The following is a 21,511-nucleotide window of genomic DNA, read 5'->3' as shown; positions in this document are numbered from 1 at the left end:
AATTCTTTGTCATATGTCAAATACAAACTACATTATACTATTTCTTAATGAAAGTAATGCTGGCATATGCAAATGGAATTGAGACCAAATTAATGAGTTAAGACCAAACTTAGGTTAATACCCAGTAAATAGGAAAAATTAATGGCAATTTCAACTCTTGTCAGCTATGCTCCTGGTACCATTGACAACAGCAATTTGTTTAATTAACTTAAAGTCTTCTTGTTAATTATAGATCATTTACCATATCCAATAAAAGGTCATGCCTTCAAAATCCCTGAATATGTTTAAAATTCCTCAAGCGTGTTACAAAGCATTTCTTTTTTTTTTTTTTTTAAGATTTTATTTATTAGAGACAGAGAGAGAGAGAGAGAGAGAGAGATGCAGAGACACAGGCAGAGGGAGAAGCAAGCTCCATGCAGAGAGCCCGACGTGGGACTTGATCCCTGGTCTCCAGGATCACACCCTGGGCTGAAGGCGGCGCTAAACTGCTAAGCCACCGGGGCTGCCCCAAAGCATTTCTTTGTAAAGAGACAGACAAAATAAATTTAACAAGATCATTCTGAGTAATTTAGCTTAATTCAGGCTAGCCAATAAATAGCATTACTATACAGGATTCATTTAATGAAGTTGCTAGTGGCTATCCCCTCTTTGTAAATATTAAAACCTAAACATACGTATATAGCATTCATAACATAGGTGGGTCTCAAAGGCACAAGGATAGGACACCTAAGATTGAACTGTAGCTAATGCCCAGTGATGTAGAGGTCCTAGTGACAATTAGTAAAGTCATAAGGTTTTACTTAGTTTCAAAGTGAAGGAATACCAAAACTTAGCTTAAATGAAGCCTATATTTCTATTTTTAATGACAACAAAACAAAGTAGTGACAAAAATTTGCATCATGGCAATGAAACATTAATATACAATCTAAATCTACTGGTAAGGTACACATTTTTTAACTAGTAACCAACATAAGATTTACTACAATTTTAAATCTTAAAACATGTAAATAATTTGTTTTATAAGTATATCCTTATTCATCTAAAGTTAGAGTGTCAAATTATAGTAAAAAAAAAATCAGATCATTAATTTAAAAAGTTCTACCACCATGTTTTTAAAATGGTACTGAAGATATTAAATTTGTATGTTAGTTGCCTAATCTCTATTAAAAACATAACGTGGAGGGCGCCTGGATGGCTCAGTCGGTTAAGCATCTGCCTTCAGCTCAGGTCATGATGTCAGGGTCCTGGGATCCAGCTGGATGGGCATCAAATTCCCTGCTCAACAGCGAACCTGTTTCTCCCTCTCCCTCTGCTACTCCCCTTGCTTGTGCTGTCTCAAATAAATAAAATATTTTTTTAAAAAATGCCATGATTGACTGAATGTTTAAGAGAAAAAAATTAAAAAGAAAAAATCTTGGATCTATTCACCCTATTTTCTCCCCAAACTTGGATTTTAGCAAATCTTGCCATTTTAAGAATTTTGTTATTTATCAAATGACTGGCTCTAGAATGCCTCATTATTATAGAAAAAGGAAATACATAGAAAATTACAAAAGTTTACATGAAAAACTGTTAAAATGGCTCATGTACTAGCTGAGCACAATGATTTAGCAATGGCAAAGCACAAACGTTTAATTTATGCAAGGTCTAACAATTTGAAGTGTGGCTGCTACTCATCAGACCTGCAAACCCAGTTCTCCGGTTTTAGAGCCAGAATACCAAAAATTGAGTAAAATGCTTTTAGAGCCAGAATACTAAATATTGAGTAAAATGCATTTCAGCCTCTGGAAAAAGAATAATTTTGTATGAAAGGATATTCAAATAGCCCTTCATTGAGCGACCACAAAGAGCCTTGAAGATTTACATGATTGAGCTGGAATTCAATGCCAAAGACAAGAGGAAGCATTTTTTTTTTCTTCTGGGATGCACAAAGAGATATCCATAATTAAACATCACTCTTCCCTAGAGCTGCATGTTTTCTTATATTGACAAGCAAAATGAGGTATTTCAAATCATGCATTGCTGGCATACAGTCATCTTTTGCAAAGCTATTGTTTTAATGTATTTCTGGTTATTAGGCATTTGTCTATTTTTGGTCAGTGAGGCATGCATTTTAAAGAATTCTGGTTTTGCATAAAAGGCTGTAGTTATGTTAGTGGAATTACATTTATACAACAGTATCTTAAGAATAATTATAGCCTTATTTTGGCTAGTCACACACACATTTTATATTTAAAGGAGAGCGGCTGTAACTTTCATGTAATTAGTACAATTAAAATTAACTATAAAAGGAAAAAACTTTCAGAAGTACTTTTTTAGACTCAACTTTATGTTTTACTTTGTCTTATTTAACACAGCTAGTTAAATATATCACACACTAATCCTATGGTATGTTGGGAAAATGCCAAACAAACCAAGTTTGCTTAACATTCCATCAATCAAGTCAGAGCCTAATGACAGATTACATATTCAATAACTCTTTTGTTCTAGATCAAAGAATGCTACATTTTTTTCAGCCTGATCCTAATAATATAACTACTAAACTACCAAAAAGCAGCAATTTTTTTTCCAATTTACCTTCTGTAAGAGTTTCTTCTCCTTTCTTAAGTGCACCCCACTCAAATCTTCATTTTCTTAAGTTGGAAAGAATACGTCAAACTTAAATCAAACACCAAAAAATTATTGTGCTTTAGTTTTCTAAAGTGACCATTTATCTAAAGACATTTTATCTGCTCTCTATTCAAAAACATCACTTACAAAAATTAAGTCTGTTTAATAATATTGAGGTGTATAACAATTTTCTTTTTAAGGTAATGTACCGCTATCATCTAAGTCCACATAAAATTATTTGGATATCACTGGAACTTACAAAAGATCTCACTTATCTACCCACCCATATAAAAATTATGTCCTATACTGGTAGGAGACCTGAGCTGTGGTTACAGAAATCAAACCACCATGAATGGACTTCATGTTTTTGAAGCCTCTTCAGACCAACAACCTAATGATACAGGGTTAATAGTGATGGGAAGACTAGGTACAATTTAAGATAATCAAAAAACATTCTCATTCAAGTGAAACTGCCTTTTTTACAGCTTTCAAAGTCACTACAGAGAATGTCTCAAAGCCCAAATGTCTCAAATAACTCCTAACAATCGGGGCACCTTGGTGGCTCAGTGGCTTGAGCCCCCCAAGTCAGGGCTCTGCATTCAGTGGGGAGTCTGCTAGAGAGTCTCTCTTTCCTCTCCCTCTGCCCCTCCCCTTGCCCGCTCGCTCTCAAAAAAAATCTTTAAAAAAAATAATAACTTCCAACAATTGCATTTTTATTTTTTTTAAGATTTTATTTATTTATTCCTAAGGGGGAGGGGGCAGAGACACAGGCAGAGGGAGAAGCAGGCTCCCTGCAGGGAGCCTGACATGGGACTTGATCCCGGGACTCCAGGACCATGCCCTGGGCCAAAGGCAGGCGCTAAACCACTGAGCCACCCAGGGATCCCCAACAATTGCATTTTTAGTTTTTGTTTGGCTTACTAGCTAAAAACAGAAGCAATATGACACTTGCATTTTATGTGTCCTTTCAAAATGTGTTTACAATGTACTTAGGATTTTTCATGATTTTTTTTTTCATTTAAAGCCTCTATATTGGCAAGTGATAATTATTTCATTCAGCCGAGTCCCCTCAAATCATCTGATCTACAAATCCCAGATTAATTCTCCCATGAACTGCTTTTTGCCCCTCAAAGGAAGTACATACAAGTCCTGGACCAGGGTGAGCAACTGCGTTAGTTATCAGGATAATTCTGGAATACCAAGTTTTACAGAGTGTTTCTCCTGTGCTTATTAGGGCTTCACATAAATAACCTCCTTTAATTCTCATGAATCTTATGAAGGAGGTGCCTTACCAATGCCCTTCACAGATGAGGAAATTAAGTTGACATCTCAGCTCAACCCTACTTCCTGAGGAAAGCTTCTCTTAACTCGATCCCATTCACTCCAGACTAGATGGAGTTTCCCTGGCATACTGTTTCCCTGTACTCAGTACTTCTGCAAGCTTGCTTCTAGCAAGGTTTGCAATTATGTATTTATATGGTCATTTAAATAATGTCGGTCTCTCCTATTTAATTAACGAAGAGTAGTTCTCTAACTTGAGTGTGTATCTAAATCACCTGGAGTGCTTCTTAGAAAGTGGTCACTGGGTCTCACCCCCAGAGTATCTCACTCACTGAGTCTAGAGACAAGCCTGGGATGCTGTAATCAGATTCCAGATGCTGCTGCCGCTGCCAAACCTGTACTAACCCAGTACAGCAATTCTCAGCCCTGGATGATCAGTTCTTTCAACCCAGCAACCCAAATGACATTAAGAACAATGGATGCCCACACCCCACTCCCAGAGGTTTTGATTTAACTGGGCTGAGGTAAAACCCAGAATGCCTTATCCCAAATATTGTATTCTTTGACTCAAAGATGGTTTATCTAAAAGTCGAATTTAACCAGATGTCCTGTAAATTTTTACTTGTGAAATCCGGCAACCCTGCTTATGAGTCCTGTTGTAACATAACAGGCAGCATATCATATATATTGTGTAAAGATACAGGACTGTAAATTGACCTTTCACCTCTGCAGCGCACAAAAAGGATGGGGCTAAATAAGCCAAATTTGGGGACCTAAGATTTTTTTTCTTGAGGATTAGAACTTAGAAGTAGTTATCAACACATTGTACAAGCTTACCTGAGATCTTTTAAAAATAGGGCAAATTCTCAGGGTCAAATAATTTAACGTGATGATTAAATGACTTCCAGGTTCTGTTAAGCCCTGAGGCGGTGAGTGTCCTATTGGGCCAGCAGAGTGACAATGGGACATCACCAGTACTGCTCTGACATCAATCAGTGAGTCACCTGGGCAGAGCTACTGCTAGGACTTGGCGCAGAGGAGATGCCTTTCATATATCAAAAGTAGATACAAATTATCTATTTAATAAATACCCCAGAAAAGATAAAATGCTGAACACATGGCTGCCTCTGATAACGCAATTCTATCTTTTTCATATCAGTGTAGGGAGTCTTGTGCAGTTTTCCAATTTCAGAGTAAGATCAGTGATTTCATGTCTTACATAAACGGATATATTAAATTTGCATTTTTGATGCTGAAAAGGGACTATTTAATTCCAGCTTGGCATGTTTACCGCATAATGGGTAAACTAGGGATTTCCAAATTGAGAATTCTCTGGGCTCGGTGATGATCCTGCAGCCTTCTGTCTCCCCATATAAGTAACCTGCCAGGTCTCTGATGCAAGGACAAGGACTCCATAGAAGTGTTCTAAATATTAAAACACATTCTTTTCATGAATACTTACGGATTTCAATCATTTCAACAATCATTACTATCTTCCACTTTGTACAATGCTTACTTGCCAAACTTAACATGATACTTTGCACTTAACCCAGGATCCTAAGAACTGTTTATTAAAAAAACAGTTTATTGAGGGGCACCTGCTGGCTCAGTCAGCAGAACGTGCGACTCTATCTCAGGGTCATGAGCTCAAGCCCCATGTTGGGGGTACATTTATTTTAAAAAATAATAATAAAACTTAAAAAAAAGGTTATGAACTAATTGCATGGGCATCAAACAGAATGCCAATTCCAGCAACCTAAATGTCAGAACACAGAGATTTACTTGAACCCACAAGACCCACAAGTATAATAGTAGCAGTAGATGGGGAGGGATGGAAAGACTGCCACACCAGGCTTGTGGTTGGCTGTACATTCACATGACATTTCAATTCACCTAACCTAACTTCAAACAAACAACACAAAAATCACTTCAGGTTAGTTTCTCCGAAGTCATCAATGTCTGATACTTTTAAAACGGATGTTTAAAAAAAATAAGGCCTATAACTGTTTAAACACTGACTATTATTGATTTTTTATGTCAGGAAAGCTTACCAAATCCAAACGCATTGGAACCTCCAATGCTCTGTGAAGCCTGAACGCTTGTAGATGTGTATAGTCCTGTCACCAGCAAGCCATCAAAGAAGGTACTCGTTGAAATTGTCACTGAAATACAGGGAGGGAAAAAGAAAAGAAACCCCAATTAATACAGAGTACAGAGATACATTCCTAAAGAGTTCAACATTGTCAAAACAATTTTTACTCATTATTAAAAAATTATTTTTATACTATTAGTAGTTACTGTTTTCTTTATATTTGGAATTACTGAGGAGCAAAAAGAAGCTCAGAACTCCAAAATCTGTAATTGTTAGTCCTAAATTTAGTACATCAGATTTCTCTGCATTCATTTACACGTTCCCCAGCTATATGCAAAATCATCGGAAAATAATGTAGTATTGAATAGTTAGCTTCCCCACCTCCACCACCACCCCTGAAGGCAGTCAAAGGCATTGCTGGAGTTTTGGCATTGTGATTAAACACTTTTTTTTTTTTTTAAGTATTCCATACTGTGGGAAACAATCTTACAATCTTACATCGGCTGGAAGAAGAACAATAAGATGCACTGTATTTCTTATTGCATCTACATTTCATAGATGAATCCCCTGAAGTTTTTCAACAAAAGCAGACTAATTTGCATGAAGACGGTTAGCCTTTTTCCTTTTGAGAACAAAAAAGGAAGACCACTGCATGCTTTAAGTTTCAGAACAAAGTCTGCAAGAGGAGTCCAAATGGTTTCATAACCAGAAAATCAGGATGTTCCTGGGGAAAAAAAGGGTCAAATACAATGTATCTGTATGCCACTCAGGTTTGGCTTCTTAAAATTTTATCTTGCTCACCACCCTAAAATAATGATTATAATTTCCTCCTTGACATAACCTTTTCTCCTGCATCGGTTTTACAATATTAAGATGATGCCATTTGTAGGAAGCCGCCAGGAAAAGGTAATATTACTCTGGTAGTGCACAGTGCAAGACTATTATCATGCTTGGTGGCAGTAAGGGGAATGGCCAGAGTCACATTAACTTTGATGAGAATGTTTAAATTAAACTCCAGGAAATCCAGTGAATAGAGCTGAATGGTTTGAAATACTCATATTATAAAGCGTAAAACAAGATTCATAGATCAATAGAATGGCCTGACATCTTGCTACCCTCACAATGGCATTGGATATTGGAGTAAATCACCTTCACATCCTTTAATGATAGCTAATATTTTGACTGCCAGCATGTAAAACACTCGGCTGGGCACTGAGCTAAGTAGTTACTATGTATTATTTCATTATCAAAACATTTCTATAAAAGGGGTACTGTTACTGTTCCTGAGATACAAATGAGGAATTTGTGGCACAGAGCAATTCAGAACCTTGCTCAGGACCATATGACATCATCTAAACATGTTTGATGCCGATTACCTGGCCATCTCTCATGTTCTCTCCACCTGCACACTGCCCCCTCCCCCATGCCCCACATCTTACAGAAGCCAAGTGACATGGGCAAACCCTTGTTTAATTACCTATTTCCCAGGTTATTCACATGCATGAGGAGTATTTGAAGAAAAGGAAAGTAAAAGCTGCAGGACTCAGTGTCACTGGTATTAGAGAGGAAGGGGACTAAGGTTGGCCAGGACATGGTGGATGCAGCACCAGGCTGGGGAAGGGACAAGATCTGGGAATCAGGTACTCATCTGCTACTATCCGTTCTTGAGCAAAACCATTTCATCTCTTAGAGTCTCAGTTTCCCCATTTATGGAATTACACCCTACTCATCAGCCCCCTGTCTTGTCTACCCCAGATTCCCCCAGTTGATTTTTTTTTTTCCCCCAGTTGATTTTACCACTGCCTCCACCCATCGGTTCAATGAGTCATCTTGGCCGAGGTAAAAAGGGGCTAAACAGCTTCTACGTCCCCATCCAGTGGGGTTTAGAATTAAGTTGTTTTCTGTTAAATTCGCTATACTAGCCACTGGACTGTAATGCAGTGTCTCAGGCTGCCCTTCCAGCAAACCAGACCCAGTCCGCAGTGTTTCACTGTGAAGCTCTGCCTTGCTTTCCTTCTGGAGAACTGGAGTCCTGTACAGAACTCCTGACGTTGGCTGAAGACATAGCCGATCACTGGGCTGCCCACATCTGAGTCCTGCTGCCTGCCTGATTGTCCATCTAGCTTCCTCATCCACTACACTTCACTTCCAACCACAGTCTACATCAGGTCTCCACTGTGACCTCAGCAGGCTAAGGATAAGTGGCATCTGAGCTTGTTATTAATTTGCCCTCTCTTCCAAAAGATATTCTGCTGAGTGTTAATTTAAAACAGAGGCTAAACACTCTTGGAGAAAGGGCTAAAAAAGAGGAGGACCATATGTGACAGCTCTTGGCCATTCCTCCACTGCTGTCAGCTAGTCAGCTCTGGTCTCAAACAGCTCTGCATCTCCCAGCAAAACAAAAGCTCTGCTGGGTCTACCATGACAACTGATAAATTCCACTTGATAGCTTATACATATCTAGTGATATTTCAATATCTGGGACATGCACACTTAGAAAGCTGCCTGCATGGCCTGGGAATCACTGGGTATTGAGCACAACTAACATCTGCTGTACCTTTCAGATGTCCACTGAGGCTATTAATCCCTTGCTAGGCCTGCCCTCATCTGCCACAAGTGCCTCTCCAGACCCAGAGGATGACGCAAATTTTGATCTTAATGCCTCCACATACCACAATGCCTGCTTCAGAGCAATTCTTTTCTTTACATAGATTCTTGGGTGCTGAAACAGCGAGGTCTAGTGAAAACATCCAAAAAAATAAGAGGATTGGAACTTATTACCAACAATAATGTGCAGTGTCAGATTGAGCAAGCGTTTTCCCTGCTTGGTTCTATTCCTAGTAGTAGTGAGATGAATACTGATTATTTGGTAACCTTGTGGCTAGGTGGACAAATCACTTCTAAATACTGAGTATCTTAGAAAACAAAATTGAATTACTGAGAAAAAAATTTATTCTTAGAGTCTCTTGGCTTTAAAATGCTATACATAAACTGACTACTCCCAAATTTCAGTTTCCTGTCCAGATCTCTATACGTCTTTATATATTCCCCAGATATATATCAAGATGCTGCTCAACATCCCATCCCCACTTGGATGTTCAAGAGACATCTCAGCCTTAATATAACCAAAACTGAATGCCCACCTCATCCTTCAAACCTGATTCTCCTACAGCCTTCACCAAATCAGTTGTTGGCAGCTCCATCTTTCCTGCTGAGTCAACTTTGGAGTCCCCTTCTCCCATACTTGGCATTGAGCCCATCAGTAAATCCTGTCGGCTCTGCCTTCAGAACATATCCAGAATCTGACCACTTACTACCCTATTCTAAGCTGCCATCATCTCTTACATGGTTTACTGCATTAGACCTCAGTCTGGTCTTCCTGGTTGTACCTCCTCTCTCTAGAGTCTATTCTCAGTGTAAGAGTCAGAGGAATTCTTTAGAATATGCATTGGATCATGTCATTCCTCTGCTTACAACTTCCCTGCTAGGTTAATGTCAAAGTCTTCCCAGTGGCCTACAAAGTCCTATGTGACCTGCTTCCATTTCCTCTCTGTCCTCATCTCCTTCAGCTCTCCCCCTGGCTCACCCCACTCCAGGCACACTAGCCTCCTTGTTGCCCAGTCTTTGCACCAACACATTCTTCTGCCTTGGACTCTCCTCCTTCAGATTATCAGGTAATTACGACCTTCCAGCATATTATACTCATACATTCACTCACAATGGTTTTTTATTATGTTTATTGTCAATTCTCATTCTGTAGAATGTGAACTCCATCAAGGCAAATATCTTAAGTGTTTTGTTCAGTAGTACATGTCAAGCATTTGGAATAACTCCTGACATTTACTGGGTGTTTAATAAATATCTATTGGAATATTTATTAATTAATAACTCATTCATACAAAAATAGCACAAGGTTGTCTTATCTTCAACTTGTTTCCAGAGGAAAAGTATGTCGTGAATCCTTGACTTTATATGTCAAATGAATCCCACTTGGAAAAGCCACATGGAAAAAAAAAGACAGAAAAGTCGGCTATTCATATATTTAAAATGTTTTCAGAGTGTAAAATGATAAGTGCAGAGGCCAAGAGATCAATCGAAGACATTTGTAAAAACAAAAAAAGGCAGATCACCTTACATTCATCATACATCCTTACAGGCTATATGTTTACACAAATTACCTAAAGGAAGAGTTCCCTATTAGAAACTAATTGAATATAATCTATTTGCTAGAGTTGGGAGTTTAAAATTATTTTCCAGGGGGAAAAGAAATGATATTTAGCATTTGAAAAACTGCTGTCTTGACAAGCATTCCTTCTCCTTCTTTAAACAGATGTAATGCATAATCCATATGTGAACTGGTAATCAGTTCTTTTTTCTTAAGAAAGAGGAAATGTTGCCCAGACTCTTATTGGCTATGAGACATAGCTTTCCAATCACCATGTTCCCTTTTACTCCAGAAGACGACGGGTCCAATTTCTGCATTTGAAAAAACATCTGACACAGTTTGGATGCCCTGATAGCTTGCAGGAAACTTCAGAATGACTGCATCCTGCATGTTTCTACTGACGAGAGCACCAGCAGTGAACACATGAACAATCTGAGCAAGAGGCCGATTGTTCTACACCAAGGCACTCCAACTTTGAAACTATGTCAGGAATACACATCTCTTTGTCCTTCATTTTCCCTTTCATCAAATGCTTCCACTTGTCTCTACCTGCAGCCTCTGAGGAGTCTGTTTAGGGTTTCCTAGACCAACAAACAAAAACCCTACAGAAACAAGTAATTGAGGCACGGAGGCTGCTCTGGCTCGCTGTCCCTTACTGGGTGATTCTGCATCATCAGTCACTGCCAGTTCGATTTTTCACACCTAATAATTACATTATCCTCTGATATTTTTCCTGGTTGCTTTCTATCAAGTTTCATCTGACCCCCAGTGTGCACTAGCCTGTATCCTTCCTATGTGTCCTGACTTGACTTTCGTTCCTCTAATTCCCGTGGGACTCACCCTTCAAGCACTATCTGACCTTCTCCAATCCTAGCTCATCAGTTACATCCACAAACTGCTGCCATCCAGGCAACTGAAATAATCTTCTTGAAAGCAGAAGAGTGATCTATGATGAATTTTTTTTTAAGTTTACCATATACACAGTACAAACGAGGCTCATGAGAGAAAAAAAATTGAAGCTCGTATTGCTGAATGTAAAATTATGCTAATATATACATGAACTAGAAGGAAAATTTACAACTTTCATATTTTTTAAGTTGCTGGTTCAAAATGTTATAGCCCCACAACATAATTTAAAGTTTTTGTAAAGCTAATGTCATTTGCAAATGTTTTCCTCTAAAAATATTTTATGAAACTACCTTTGCCTAAGTAGAAGTTTCAGTTAAGATATAAATTTGGACAGGGGAAAATTTTTTAGATCTGAACTACCTTTAAGATGAACAACTATTAGGTCTACCTGTATCTAATTGATACCAAACTAGCCCAGTTAATAGGCAAACCCTTCTTTCTCTTTCCAAGATTATGAGCCATGTGCTGTAATTAATAGTAACAAGATGGAAAACAAATAATATTTAGCAAGTATCAATTCACTTTAAAAGAAATTTATTATATAATATGAATAATTGCTGAATCTAGGTGCTAGTCTTTAAAATTTTGTTGTGCTCGTCTTTCAAATTTTGTTTCAGGGCAAACTAGGAGTGACGGAAGGGGAGGTGGGGGGGGTGAGTGTGACTGGGTGACAGGCACTGAGGGGGGCACTTGATGGGATGAGCACTGGGTGTTATTCTATATGTTGGCAAATTGAACACCAATAAAAAATAAATTTATATAAAAAAATTTGTTTCAGGGATGCCTGGGTGGCTCAGTCAGTTAAGCATCTGCCTTCAGCTCAAGTCATGACTGCAGGGTCCTGGGACTGAGCTCCACATTGGACTCCCTGTCCAGTGGGGAGTTTGCTTCTCCCTCTCTCTGCTCGTGCTTTCTCTGTTTCTCTCAAAATAAATAAATATCTTTAAAAATTTTTGTTTCAGAAAAAAATCCTATTTTAAAAGGAAAAGGAAGTTTATTATATTTACACATACTACAAATGCACTTAAGATGGGCAAATGTAACCCAAACAGTAAAATGCAGGAGAAAGTACATAATATATTCAGACTTTAAGAACTAAGCAATATATATGGAAATATATGTATATTGCTATATATATGTGTACAGATATAGATATACATTAAACCTTCTATGAGCCAGGAACTATATTAGAACTATAAATTGGATTTCATTAGCTAGAAAAGCAAAAAAAAAAAAAAAAGATATTTAGAACTAGTTCCCCTATTAGCAAATGCTCATAAATTCTATCTGATATCCTATCAATTCCAGTTATTTTATAAAAATTGGAATATATCACCATCATAAGATAGCACCCACCAGTGATCCATTTTGGATACCAAAGGTTTATATCAAATCATCAAATGTTTTAATGATTTTAAATAGGTAAGCAGGGATCCCTGGGTGGCGCAGCGGTTTAGCGCCTGCCTTTGGCCCAGGGCGCGATCCTGGAGACCCGGGATCGAATCCCACGTCGGGCTCCTGGTGCATGGAGCCTGCTTCTCCCTCTGCCTGTGTCTCTGCCTCTCTCTCTCTCTCTCTCTCTCTGTGACTACCATAAATAAAAAAAAAAATTTAAAAAAAAAATTAAATAGGTAAGCACCTACTTAGACACAGCAATCTGCCCTATTACCTACTTCTTTTATGGTTTCACAAATGTTTATCATAAATTTATAAAACCCTTCCCCAAAAGACTATTTTCTTAGAGTCAATTTTTATATATTTTATATTTTTGCGTTAAAATGCTGTACAAAGAACTAGCTACTTTAATCATAAAGGAATAAAAGCAATATCAACATTATGGATTGCAAGTAGAATTTTGGACTTACCAGTAGATTTTAGAGGAAAAATAAAGCATATATATGATTACCAATAAACAGAAAGCAAATGTGTCTTTTTCAGATCACATCATTTCTTTGTTCAACAAATATCTTTAGCTTCCTATCGCCTATAGATTAGAATCCTGTCTTCAGTGTGGTTTCAAAGACCTACAGGTTTGATCATAACCATTCTCCAGTCAAATTTCCCTCTTTCAGCAAAAAATACCCTTTGACCCAGTTAAACTAGAACCTATTCATTACTTCCCTGTCTCCTTGTCTTTCTATACAGGGAGTCCTCACCTAGAATGACTTTCCCTGTTTCCTCTGGTTAAAATCCTCCCCATTCTTCAGGCACAGACCCAAATGCCATCTCTCTCACAAAGTCTCTTCTGATCTCCTGGGAAGGCCACCTCTCCCCGCTCAGTGACCCCACTGCTCTCATAAACTGTGGAACACTTGATGGTTCTCCACCTTCCACAGAACTTGGCTTGGAGGAGGAGCTTAATCAACATTTATTGAATTCAACTCTACAGAAACACTGGTTACAACATAAAATAACATTAAAATAAAATGAAATATAACTGAGAATGTAGTATAGCTGATGAAACTAAAATTGTGATATCTAGCATATCATATTACAGAGAAAAAAGAACCAGCATTACTCATAGAGGTCTATGAAAATGAAGGTTTCTCCTGAAAGGACACAAAACCTGAAAATCTGTACAGTATTTTAACATGGTACTCAAAAACCAGAAATGTCTGAGAACATTTTGATGGAATTTTACATTTAACCATAATAGTGTTTCTTTTGCACATGTGTACTTTATGTGTGAATATATACACACAACACATATTTTATGTACATACCAAATTAATCTTCCAATGATTTTGTCACTAAGACACCTTATGCCTTATCCTCACTCTGAAGTTAGTCGGCCATTTCCTCAAATAAGAAATAAGAAGGGATCAAAAGGCTGAGGAGGTTGTGCATATCGCTCCCACATCTGTGTTAAATTGGCAATGAGCTCAGCTCCAGGAGTCTATGAATATGGATTGCTGGGCTGTGACAGCAGAATGAAAACATGATGTAGCGACACAATTCAATTCTTATCAGTGGCTCAGAGAGTACCTCTGTCTTGAAATGACTAATTACAGAGTCAGTTATTATCTATTAGAGCTTCTATTAACTGTTCCCAACAAGACCCTAATACCATCCTTGCAGAAAATCACTGTAAGATGAAAGTCTGGAAGAAAATAAATTTCAACATTTAATGCTGTTGCATTTCATCCTAAAGCCTCTAGCCTACAAACGCTCTATGGGCCATTAAATTTTGATCATTTCAAGCATATTCCATTACTATTTTATATAAAAGGCCTTTAATATGTGCAGAAAAGAAACATATTATATAATATACGAAATGACGTTACCATCTTTTTCAAGAGGACAAACATCAAAAGAGAGCAAATAGCAAAAATGTTGAGATTAAGTATTAGTGATAGTGCAATGATTGCAGAGTTTCTTATTTTTATATATTTTGAAAAATACCAGCAGAACTAATATTGTCAATATTAAAAAATGGTGCCACATTTTTGCCTTATGAACAGAAACTTGTTTGCCTTTTGAATGCAGAACAGATTAAATGGCCTGAGGAACAAACATATTACTCTAAAAATGAAATAAACTGAGTTTATTTGCTGCAGAATTTCATCAACATAGAGTGTTCAACTACTGGTTCTTCTTTAGTTAAAGTGCCCCTAGCTCTGGGTACCAAATAGAGACCATCTAAAAATACATTATAATTTAATTCAAAACCTCTATAAGCATGATCCCTGAACTACTTCTCATTACATACATTAAGTCCATTACAACATGATTTTACATAGCTTTCAAATATTAAGCCAGGCATTTCAATAATAACATCCCCAAACCAACAATAGCTGAGAAAAAAAATTATCCCAGTAAATATTTAAAAGAAATGACTGGAGGCCAAGATCTCCAAGGGAGGACATGAATGCACAGCAGTAAACTGAATACGAAGATCTTAAAAAATCAGACCAGAAACAAATGGACTCTAGTCAGCTTTTTGTGAAGGGTAAAAAGAGGTCACACGTGTCCTACCTATTTATTCCAACAACTACCCAAAGCACAGTGCCTTGTGGCATGTGAAAGGTGGCTCTAAGAAATGGAAGCTGTAGGGATCCCTGGGTGGCGCAGCGGTTTGGCGCCTGCCTTTGACCCAGGGCGCGATCCTGGAGACCCGGGATCGAATCCCACGTCGGGCTCCCGGTGCATGGAGCCTGCTTCTCCCTCTGCCTGTGTCTCTGCCCCTCTCTCTCTCTCTCTCTGTGACTATCATAAATAAATAAAAAAATTTAAAAAAAAAAAAAAAAAGAAATGGAAGCTGTGCTCCTCAAGCTAGATGGGCTAGATTAAATACACCACGCTCCATCTCCTGGAGATCTTGAGAGAATGGCAAGGGCTTGACCTCCTCTTGGAAGGCAGTGGCATTACTGTACCCTCAAGCCCCAGGTACATGGGCCCAGTTTCCCAGGAGCATGCCCAGCAGCCTGCTCTGTAGAATGCATTTAACCTGACGTTTGCTGCACTAGTCATTATTACTGCCCTTTACTATTGGTATTATTACTCCTCTTTTTCATTTTATATGGATTTGTACTGTTCCTTGGGAGACAAAGGAAGCAGAAAGAATGGCCTCCAGGGAGGACTAAATGTGGTGTAATGGAGGACAAGGCTGATGATCAAAATAATAAGGTCAACGAGCCCTGGATCAGCCCACCTCGGAAAGCAGGGAGAGAATGCCCTAGCACTCACTCCCACCTCCCATCTACACCTGAAGGGAGAGGAAAATTGTGACCAGTACAGGAGACTGATTGTATGCAAAATTTAATGATGGACTAAAGCATTCTCTAGAGTTTGTAAAAATGCTCTTTGCTGGCTGGAAGAGGGATCCAGCAGCTCCGTGGAAGCCTATTCCAACATGTTTATTATGGATTTAGAGATTCAGATGAACCACGCATAGTCTCCAAGTCTTCTCTTCTAGCAGCACCAGTAATAAAAGGAGAGCCACTGGGATTTTTTCCCTCCTTTTAAAATCATCTTGGGAGATGAAATGGGTGCAGTCAAATGTGTTTGTGAATTTATCATTTTAAAGATTTTTTTTTTTAAATTTATTTATTCATGACAGTCACAGAGAGAGAGAGAGGCAGAGACACAGGCAGAGGGAGAAGCAGGCTCCATGCACCGGGAGCCCGATGTGGGATTCGATCCCGGGTCTCCAGGATCGCGCCCTGGGCCAAAGGCAGGCGCCAAACCGCTGCGCCACCCAGGGATCCCTGAATTTATCATTTTAAAATTAAGCCCTCTGGAAGTAAGTTTAAATGACAGCCTTTGGTGAATGTAAAGTAAATCTGTTTCTCCAACCCTCCACATTGCCCTTCTGTTTACTCTCAGGGCTATCTGTCTGTCTCTCTCTTGCACATGCACACATGCACTCACACATGCACACACACAGCATTTCTGAATGCACTAACCTTTGGGATAAAATCTCACATACCTTATTCAGGTGAAATTCTGACCTGAGAGTTGGAGATGTATGTCAGAATAAGCAACTCAGATGAGACTTGGAACGTTTCTGAAACCTTAAGATTGTCCAATCTATGCCTAAACACAGATTCTTTAACTAGTCATCTTAAAATAAAGAAGAAAAACATAACTCTACAATGCTCCACTCTACTACTAATACCAATTGCAGTTACAGTAATGATGTTTTTATCATCCACCTTTGACTTTCATAAGGTAACTCTGAATTTTAAAAAAATTCCTACAAATAATGATAAAATTATTTAGTTCCTAGAACCAAAAATATTTATTCTCCTCTATAATTTACACTTTATTGTAATTTAGAGAACTGCAGTCAAGAATTACTGGTATTTGTGACTTATCTCTGGCCTTATTTTTCATATGTTACTTTCATATGAGGCTGGATGATACTCAAACATGAAAATTTCATATTGTTGGCCTTGCACTTGATAAATTATTTAAGTGATGTGAATGAATGTGGTGTTCAGGTTTTCAGCAATTTTTATCCTTTTGTTCTTTCCTTTTTAAAGAAAAGACTACCTTGTCTATAACTTCACAACTTTTTACAATTTAAGCCAAGACTAGCCTTAAAATAAAGCATTTTAGGAATTTAATACCCCTAGCCTTCTCAAAGGAGTCCTAAGAATTTTTTTCTTTGACACAAGGATTTTTTTTTGACACAAGGATGTTAATTAAGCTTTTCTAGAATGAGAAAAATACACCTAGTTCTCATAACCATTATGTAAATATGTTACATATAAATATATAAATACATTACAATAAAATGCACAGCTACCTAAAGAAAAAAATACTTGTGTAATTTTTTCAATATAATTGGATGTTCAAAGATTTTACACAATCAAAAGGGCCTGTAATAGTTTTGTTTTCATTATACTTTCTTGGATTTTTTTTTCTTTTTAATATGAATTGCCTCCCAATTCCTACAAAATGTGGTTTGACTGGGGGTAACTAAAGAAAATGTGAACTCATGTTAGCAAACCTCAAGATGACTCCTAGTAGTGTCCCAAGCTGTTCAACCATAAATATATGCTTTGTAGTTCTGTTTGATTTAAAAATATATTACTATTTTCAAAATACTTTCATATTTGCAACAACTGTATACTTGTTCAATAACATGCCCAAGGATGACACTCATGTGCATGTCATATATTTCTACATGTTATGTGACAGAGACATATAGTATACGTATTACATATATTATATATCTGTTATGTTTGTAAACTAAGTCAACATTATTAATAATTGTTAGAAATCCTGATAGACACAGTTATACTGAATATAACTGTAGAAATAATATTTTTTCAAAAAAGGGTTTTTCCATAGTATTCTCATTTGGCATCTCTGTATGTTCATTTAAATATACTTAACTAATTATAAGCAACTGTGCTAAAATCAAAGAATTCATTTAAATACATACTGAGTAAATTATACATATGGCATACATATGATTAAACTATAAAATTCTATAATTAACTTATATAGGACAAATAGAAAATTCTCATTTACTTTATGGTCAGAACTAATGTGTGTGTGGGTGTGTATCTTGCTCGACTCATTCACTGAGCAGATAGTAAGTTCTACTACTACTTGATACTGGTGACATAATGTGAACCATCTACATGTTTACAAAAATAACATTTGAATAATTGTTCCTGTTCCTTTTCAGAAGAATCTGTGTTCCATATTTCAAAATTCAATTCATAAAATCCAAAATTGCTAACACTAAAATTCACAAAATAATGTTTAATGAATGATGTGATGGAAATTTTCAGGGACAGACACAGCTAATTGCTCCTTTAATAAGCTACAACTAAATGCTCTTCCAAAATCTTTAGATAAGAATAATCACTAAATAAGAATAGAACTTAAATGACATTTACATTGATAGATGGCATCTGATAGTTGATAAATTACTAAAAAGGAATAAATGCACTGCTAATTTTTATAACATCAAATTGTAATTACACATTTCTCCTATTTGTAAAATGGAAAATTTACACTTTATATTTTACAACATGGCATTTAGTATGATGAGTCTTAAAATCCTTCTTAAAATATCTTGCAGTTTAATATAAATTTGCATTTTCAATATAACTATAAGACAATTTTTCCAAGGACACAGATAAAGAAAAACTGCAGGTAAGAATATTTATCAGGAAATGTCTTAAGACTTGGAATTATAGGAAAAAAACTGATTAGGTAAAAAAAAAATTTTAAATGAAAGTAGTTTGCAAAGGACTAAACATGTTTTGTACCTGTGCTATTCCTTATTTTCTTGTACAGGATTTCTAAGTAAATTTTAATCTAGCCTTAGTATATTGTCGGTTTTGATTTGTTCGTTTTTTAGAAAATTAATCTAAATTCTTAAGTTGAAGACTTTCCATAGACAACGAGAGTTGGATGAAAGGTAAACTTGCATACAGATACATTTTTATAAACATACATTTTGTTTGCAAGTATTTGTATATGCCTATTTAAGAATTTCAAATAGAATTTAAAAATATCAGTTATGATATCTATTCAACACATATGGACTCATAATCTACAAGTGCTAGCCCTGACAAATAAAATTATTACTTAAAATCAAATAATGAGTATTTGGTAGGACTATTAGCCAAACTAATTTCTCCCACAGATTATTTTACTTTTTCAACTAGAATTTTCAATCACCTAAAAAGATTATTAAAATTCAGATCCCTGGGTCTCCCCCTCTCCCTTTCACTCCCTTGGGGATTCTGATCCTGTAGATCAGATTGGGATAAAGATCAGGAACAGCATGTTTAACAGCATTCATCTTGGATAAATTTTGTGTAGGTGGTCCTGGGATAGACCAATTACAGTCACATGAAATGCTCCGATACCTCATGGAAAATAGAATTTCCAGTGAAGGCTATTCATGGGACTAAAAATTATAATTGAATTGAGTTGAAACTACATTAGGAATTCCACTACACTAAAAAGCTACTTTGCCTTTTATTATACTGCAGTTTCCTCCTAGTGCAAATGATGTTTAACAAGATGAGGATATAATGGGACACCTGTTCTTAGGAGACCTCATGCGTGCCAGCAAATTTTCTGTCACTGATGAGGACAGAAACAAATCCAGAATGAGGATGAGCAGCCAAGGTTGCAATGGATTTGGGGAGCACACTGAAAGACCAATGTCAGAGCCTGTATTGACGTTTTTGGCAAAGACCACTATAGGTCCTGACTGTGAATTAATGATAAAGAAAAGAAGCTAACTAGTTCCTTAACTTACAGATATGTCTTTACACAAGATGTACCCAAAGTTACACAGGTTATGAACTCAATACCAAAAAACAAAACAAAACAAAAAAAGAAGTGGAGGTAAGGAGCTAAGATAAATTAGCATAGCATACCTTGCAGAGAGCCCTTTCTGGATGCTCTAGAACACCTCTTTTCTGATTGCTAGTAGAGGTCATTAGAATTTCTAGAATTTACTAACAAAGCAATGTAAAGCTAAATGGGCTGTGGTTGCTGGAATTTTTATCATCAGAAGTACTTGTATCACTTCTGCTATCTCTGAAACAGAAAAGGTGGCTCAGTAACAATGTGGTACATTTTTTCATCTCAGGGCTGGAGTGTCTAGGATCTCACTACTTTTCATCTACTTAGAGCTTCACCTCTCCTCTCATGTACTTGTGTTCTACATTTTTCATTTGGAATAAGCTTCTTGGTTGAGAAGGTGAAAACGAGATTTGGATGGTGAGACTTTTCTACCTTCTTCCGACAACATACACCTGTTTTCCATTATACATGATATTTATGTTCTATAAAGCCACCAGGGGGATGCCTGGGTGGTTCAGTAATTAAGCATCTGCCTTCAGCTCAGGGCATGATCCTGGAATCCCAGGATCAAGTCCCACATGAGGCTCCCTGCATGGGGCCTGCTTCTCCCTCTGCCTGCATCTCTGCCTCTCTTTCTCTCTGTATCTCTCATGAATAAATAAACAAAATCTCAACAAAACAAAACAAAAAAAAAGCCACCAGGAACACTAAGTCAGTAAATACTGAACCACTGCTCTTGGGGGACATACAGGACTAGGTTCCTTTCAGCCTCTGGTCACATTTTCATCAACTCATCATTACCTCACCTTGTTTCTGTTTAAAGACAACCTTATTTGATGTATATTATTGATTTGTTAACATTTAGATTAAGGCCAGCAGCATGCCTTAATACCTCATGCCTGAACAAAGTTTATCTAACACATGTATTTTCTCTAAAATGCACATCACAGCTTTCAACACCCCAGCACTACCACTTGGGGACCACTGTAAACAGCAAAATCATCAAACACAGCATAATTTATAAACTTGTCCAATCACTGTGTTGTATACTTGAAACTAATATAGCGTTGTGTGTCAATTATACTCAAAAAAATAAAGTGCATAGCAAAATTATCAATAAAAAGCTCAAAAATGGAATGCAAAAGGTGCGCCACTAAATAGATGGTGACAAGGACACTTGTTTACAGCCTGAGTGCTGAAACAAGATGACAGAGCATTCAATCTTAGCCAGGAAAACGCACACATGACCACTCAAATGTTTCGCCTCTCTCTGAATGTCTGCAAGTGATTGCAAAAGCACCACAGTTATTGATTTGAGGGGTTACAAATAAATTTCAGTAAGTGGTGGGGCACAAATACGGAACCTGTGAAAAATGAGGATAGCATCATCTGTGCCAAACCAAAGGCCCCGCTCATTGCTTACTTCATGCCAAAGGTATTCATTTTCTAGGGCTGCCATAATAAGTACCACTGGGTGGGTTAAGCAACAGAAATTTATGTCCTCATAGTTCTGGAGGCTGGAAGTCCAAGATCAAGTTGTTGGCAGGTTTGGTTTCTTCTGAACTCTGCTAGTTGGCTGGTAGATGGGCTCCTTCTCACTATGTCCCCTCTGTGTACAGACATGTATGTCTGTGTCCAAATTTCCTCTTTGTATAATGACATCGGGCATG

At 37.3% G+C, this 21,511-nt stretch overlaps 1 protein-coding gene across 2 annotated transcripts in view; it reads right to left on the bottom strand.

Annotated features, from left to right (window-relative positions):
- The window catches only part of RELN (reelin), a 492,310-nt gene that overhangs the window by 414,000 nt on the left and 56,799 nt on the right, over positions 1 to 21,511 (bottom strand). For both annotated transcript variants that reach the window (XR_007403524.1, XM_025449216.2), the window contains exon 2: positions 5,943 to 6,053. Coding sequence is in view for 1 of the 2 variants with exons in the window: in XM_025449216.2 (XP_025305001.1) it covers positions 5,943 to 6,053 (111 nt within the window). In the remaining variant the exon portion in view is untranslated. The remainder of the gene's footprint in view (positions 1 to 5,942; positions 6,054 to 21,511) is intronic.

Source organism: Canis lupus, chromosome 18 (assembly GCF_003254725.2).
Source record: "Canis lupus dingo isolate Sandy chromosome 18, ASM325472v2, whole genome shotgun sequence".
NCBI classification, from domain to species: domain Eukaryota; kingdom Metazoa; phylum Chordata; class Mammalia; order Carnivora; family Canidae; genus Canis; species Canis lupus.
The sequence above is the reverse complement of the archived record's forward strand: the minus strand, read 5'-3'. Positions and strand labels throughout refer to the sequence as shown.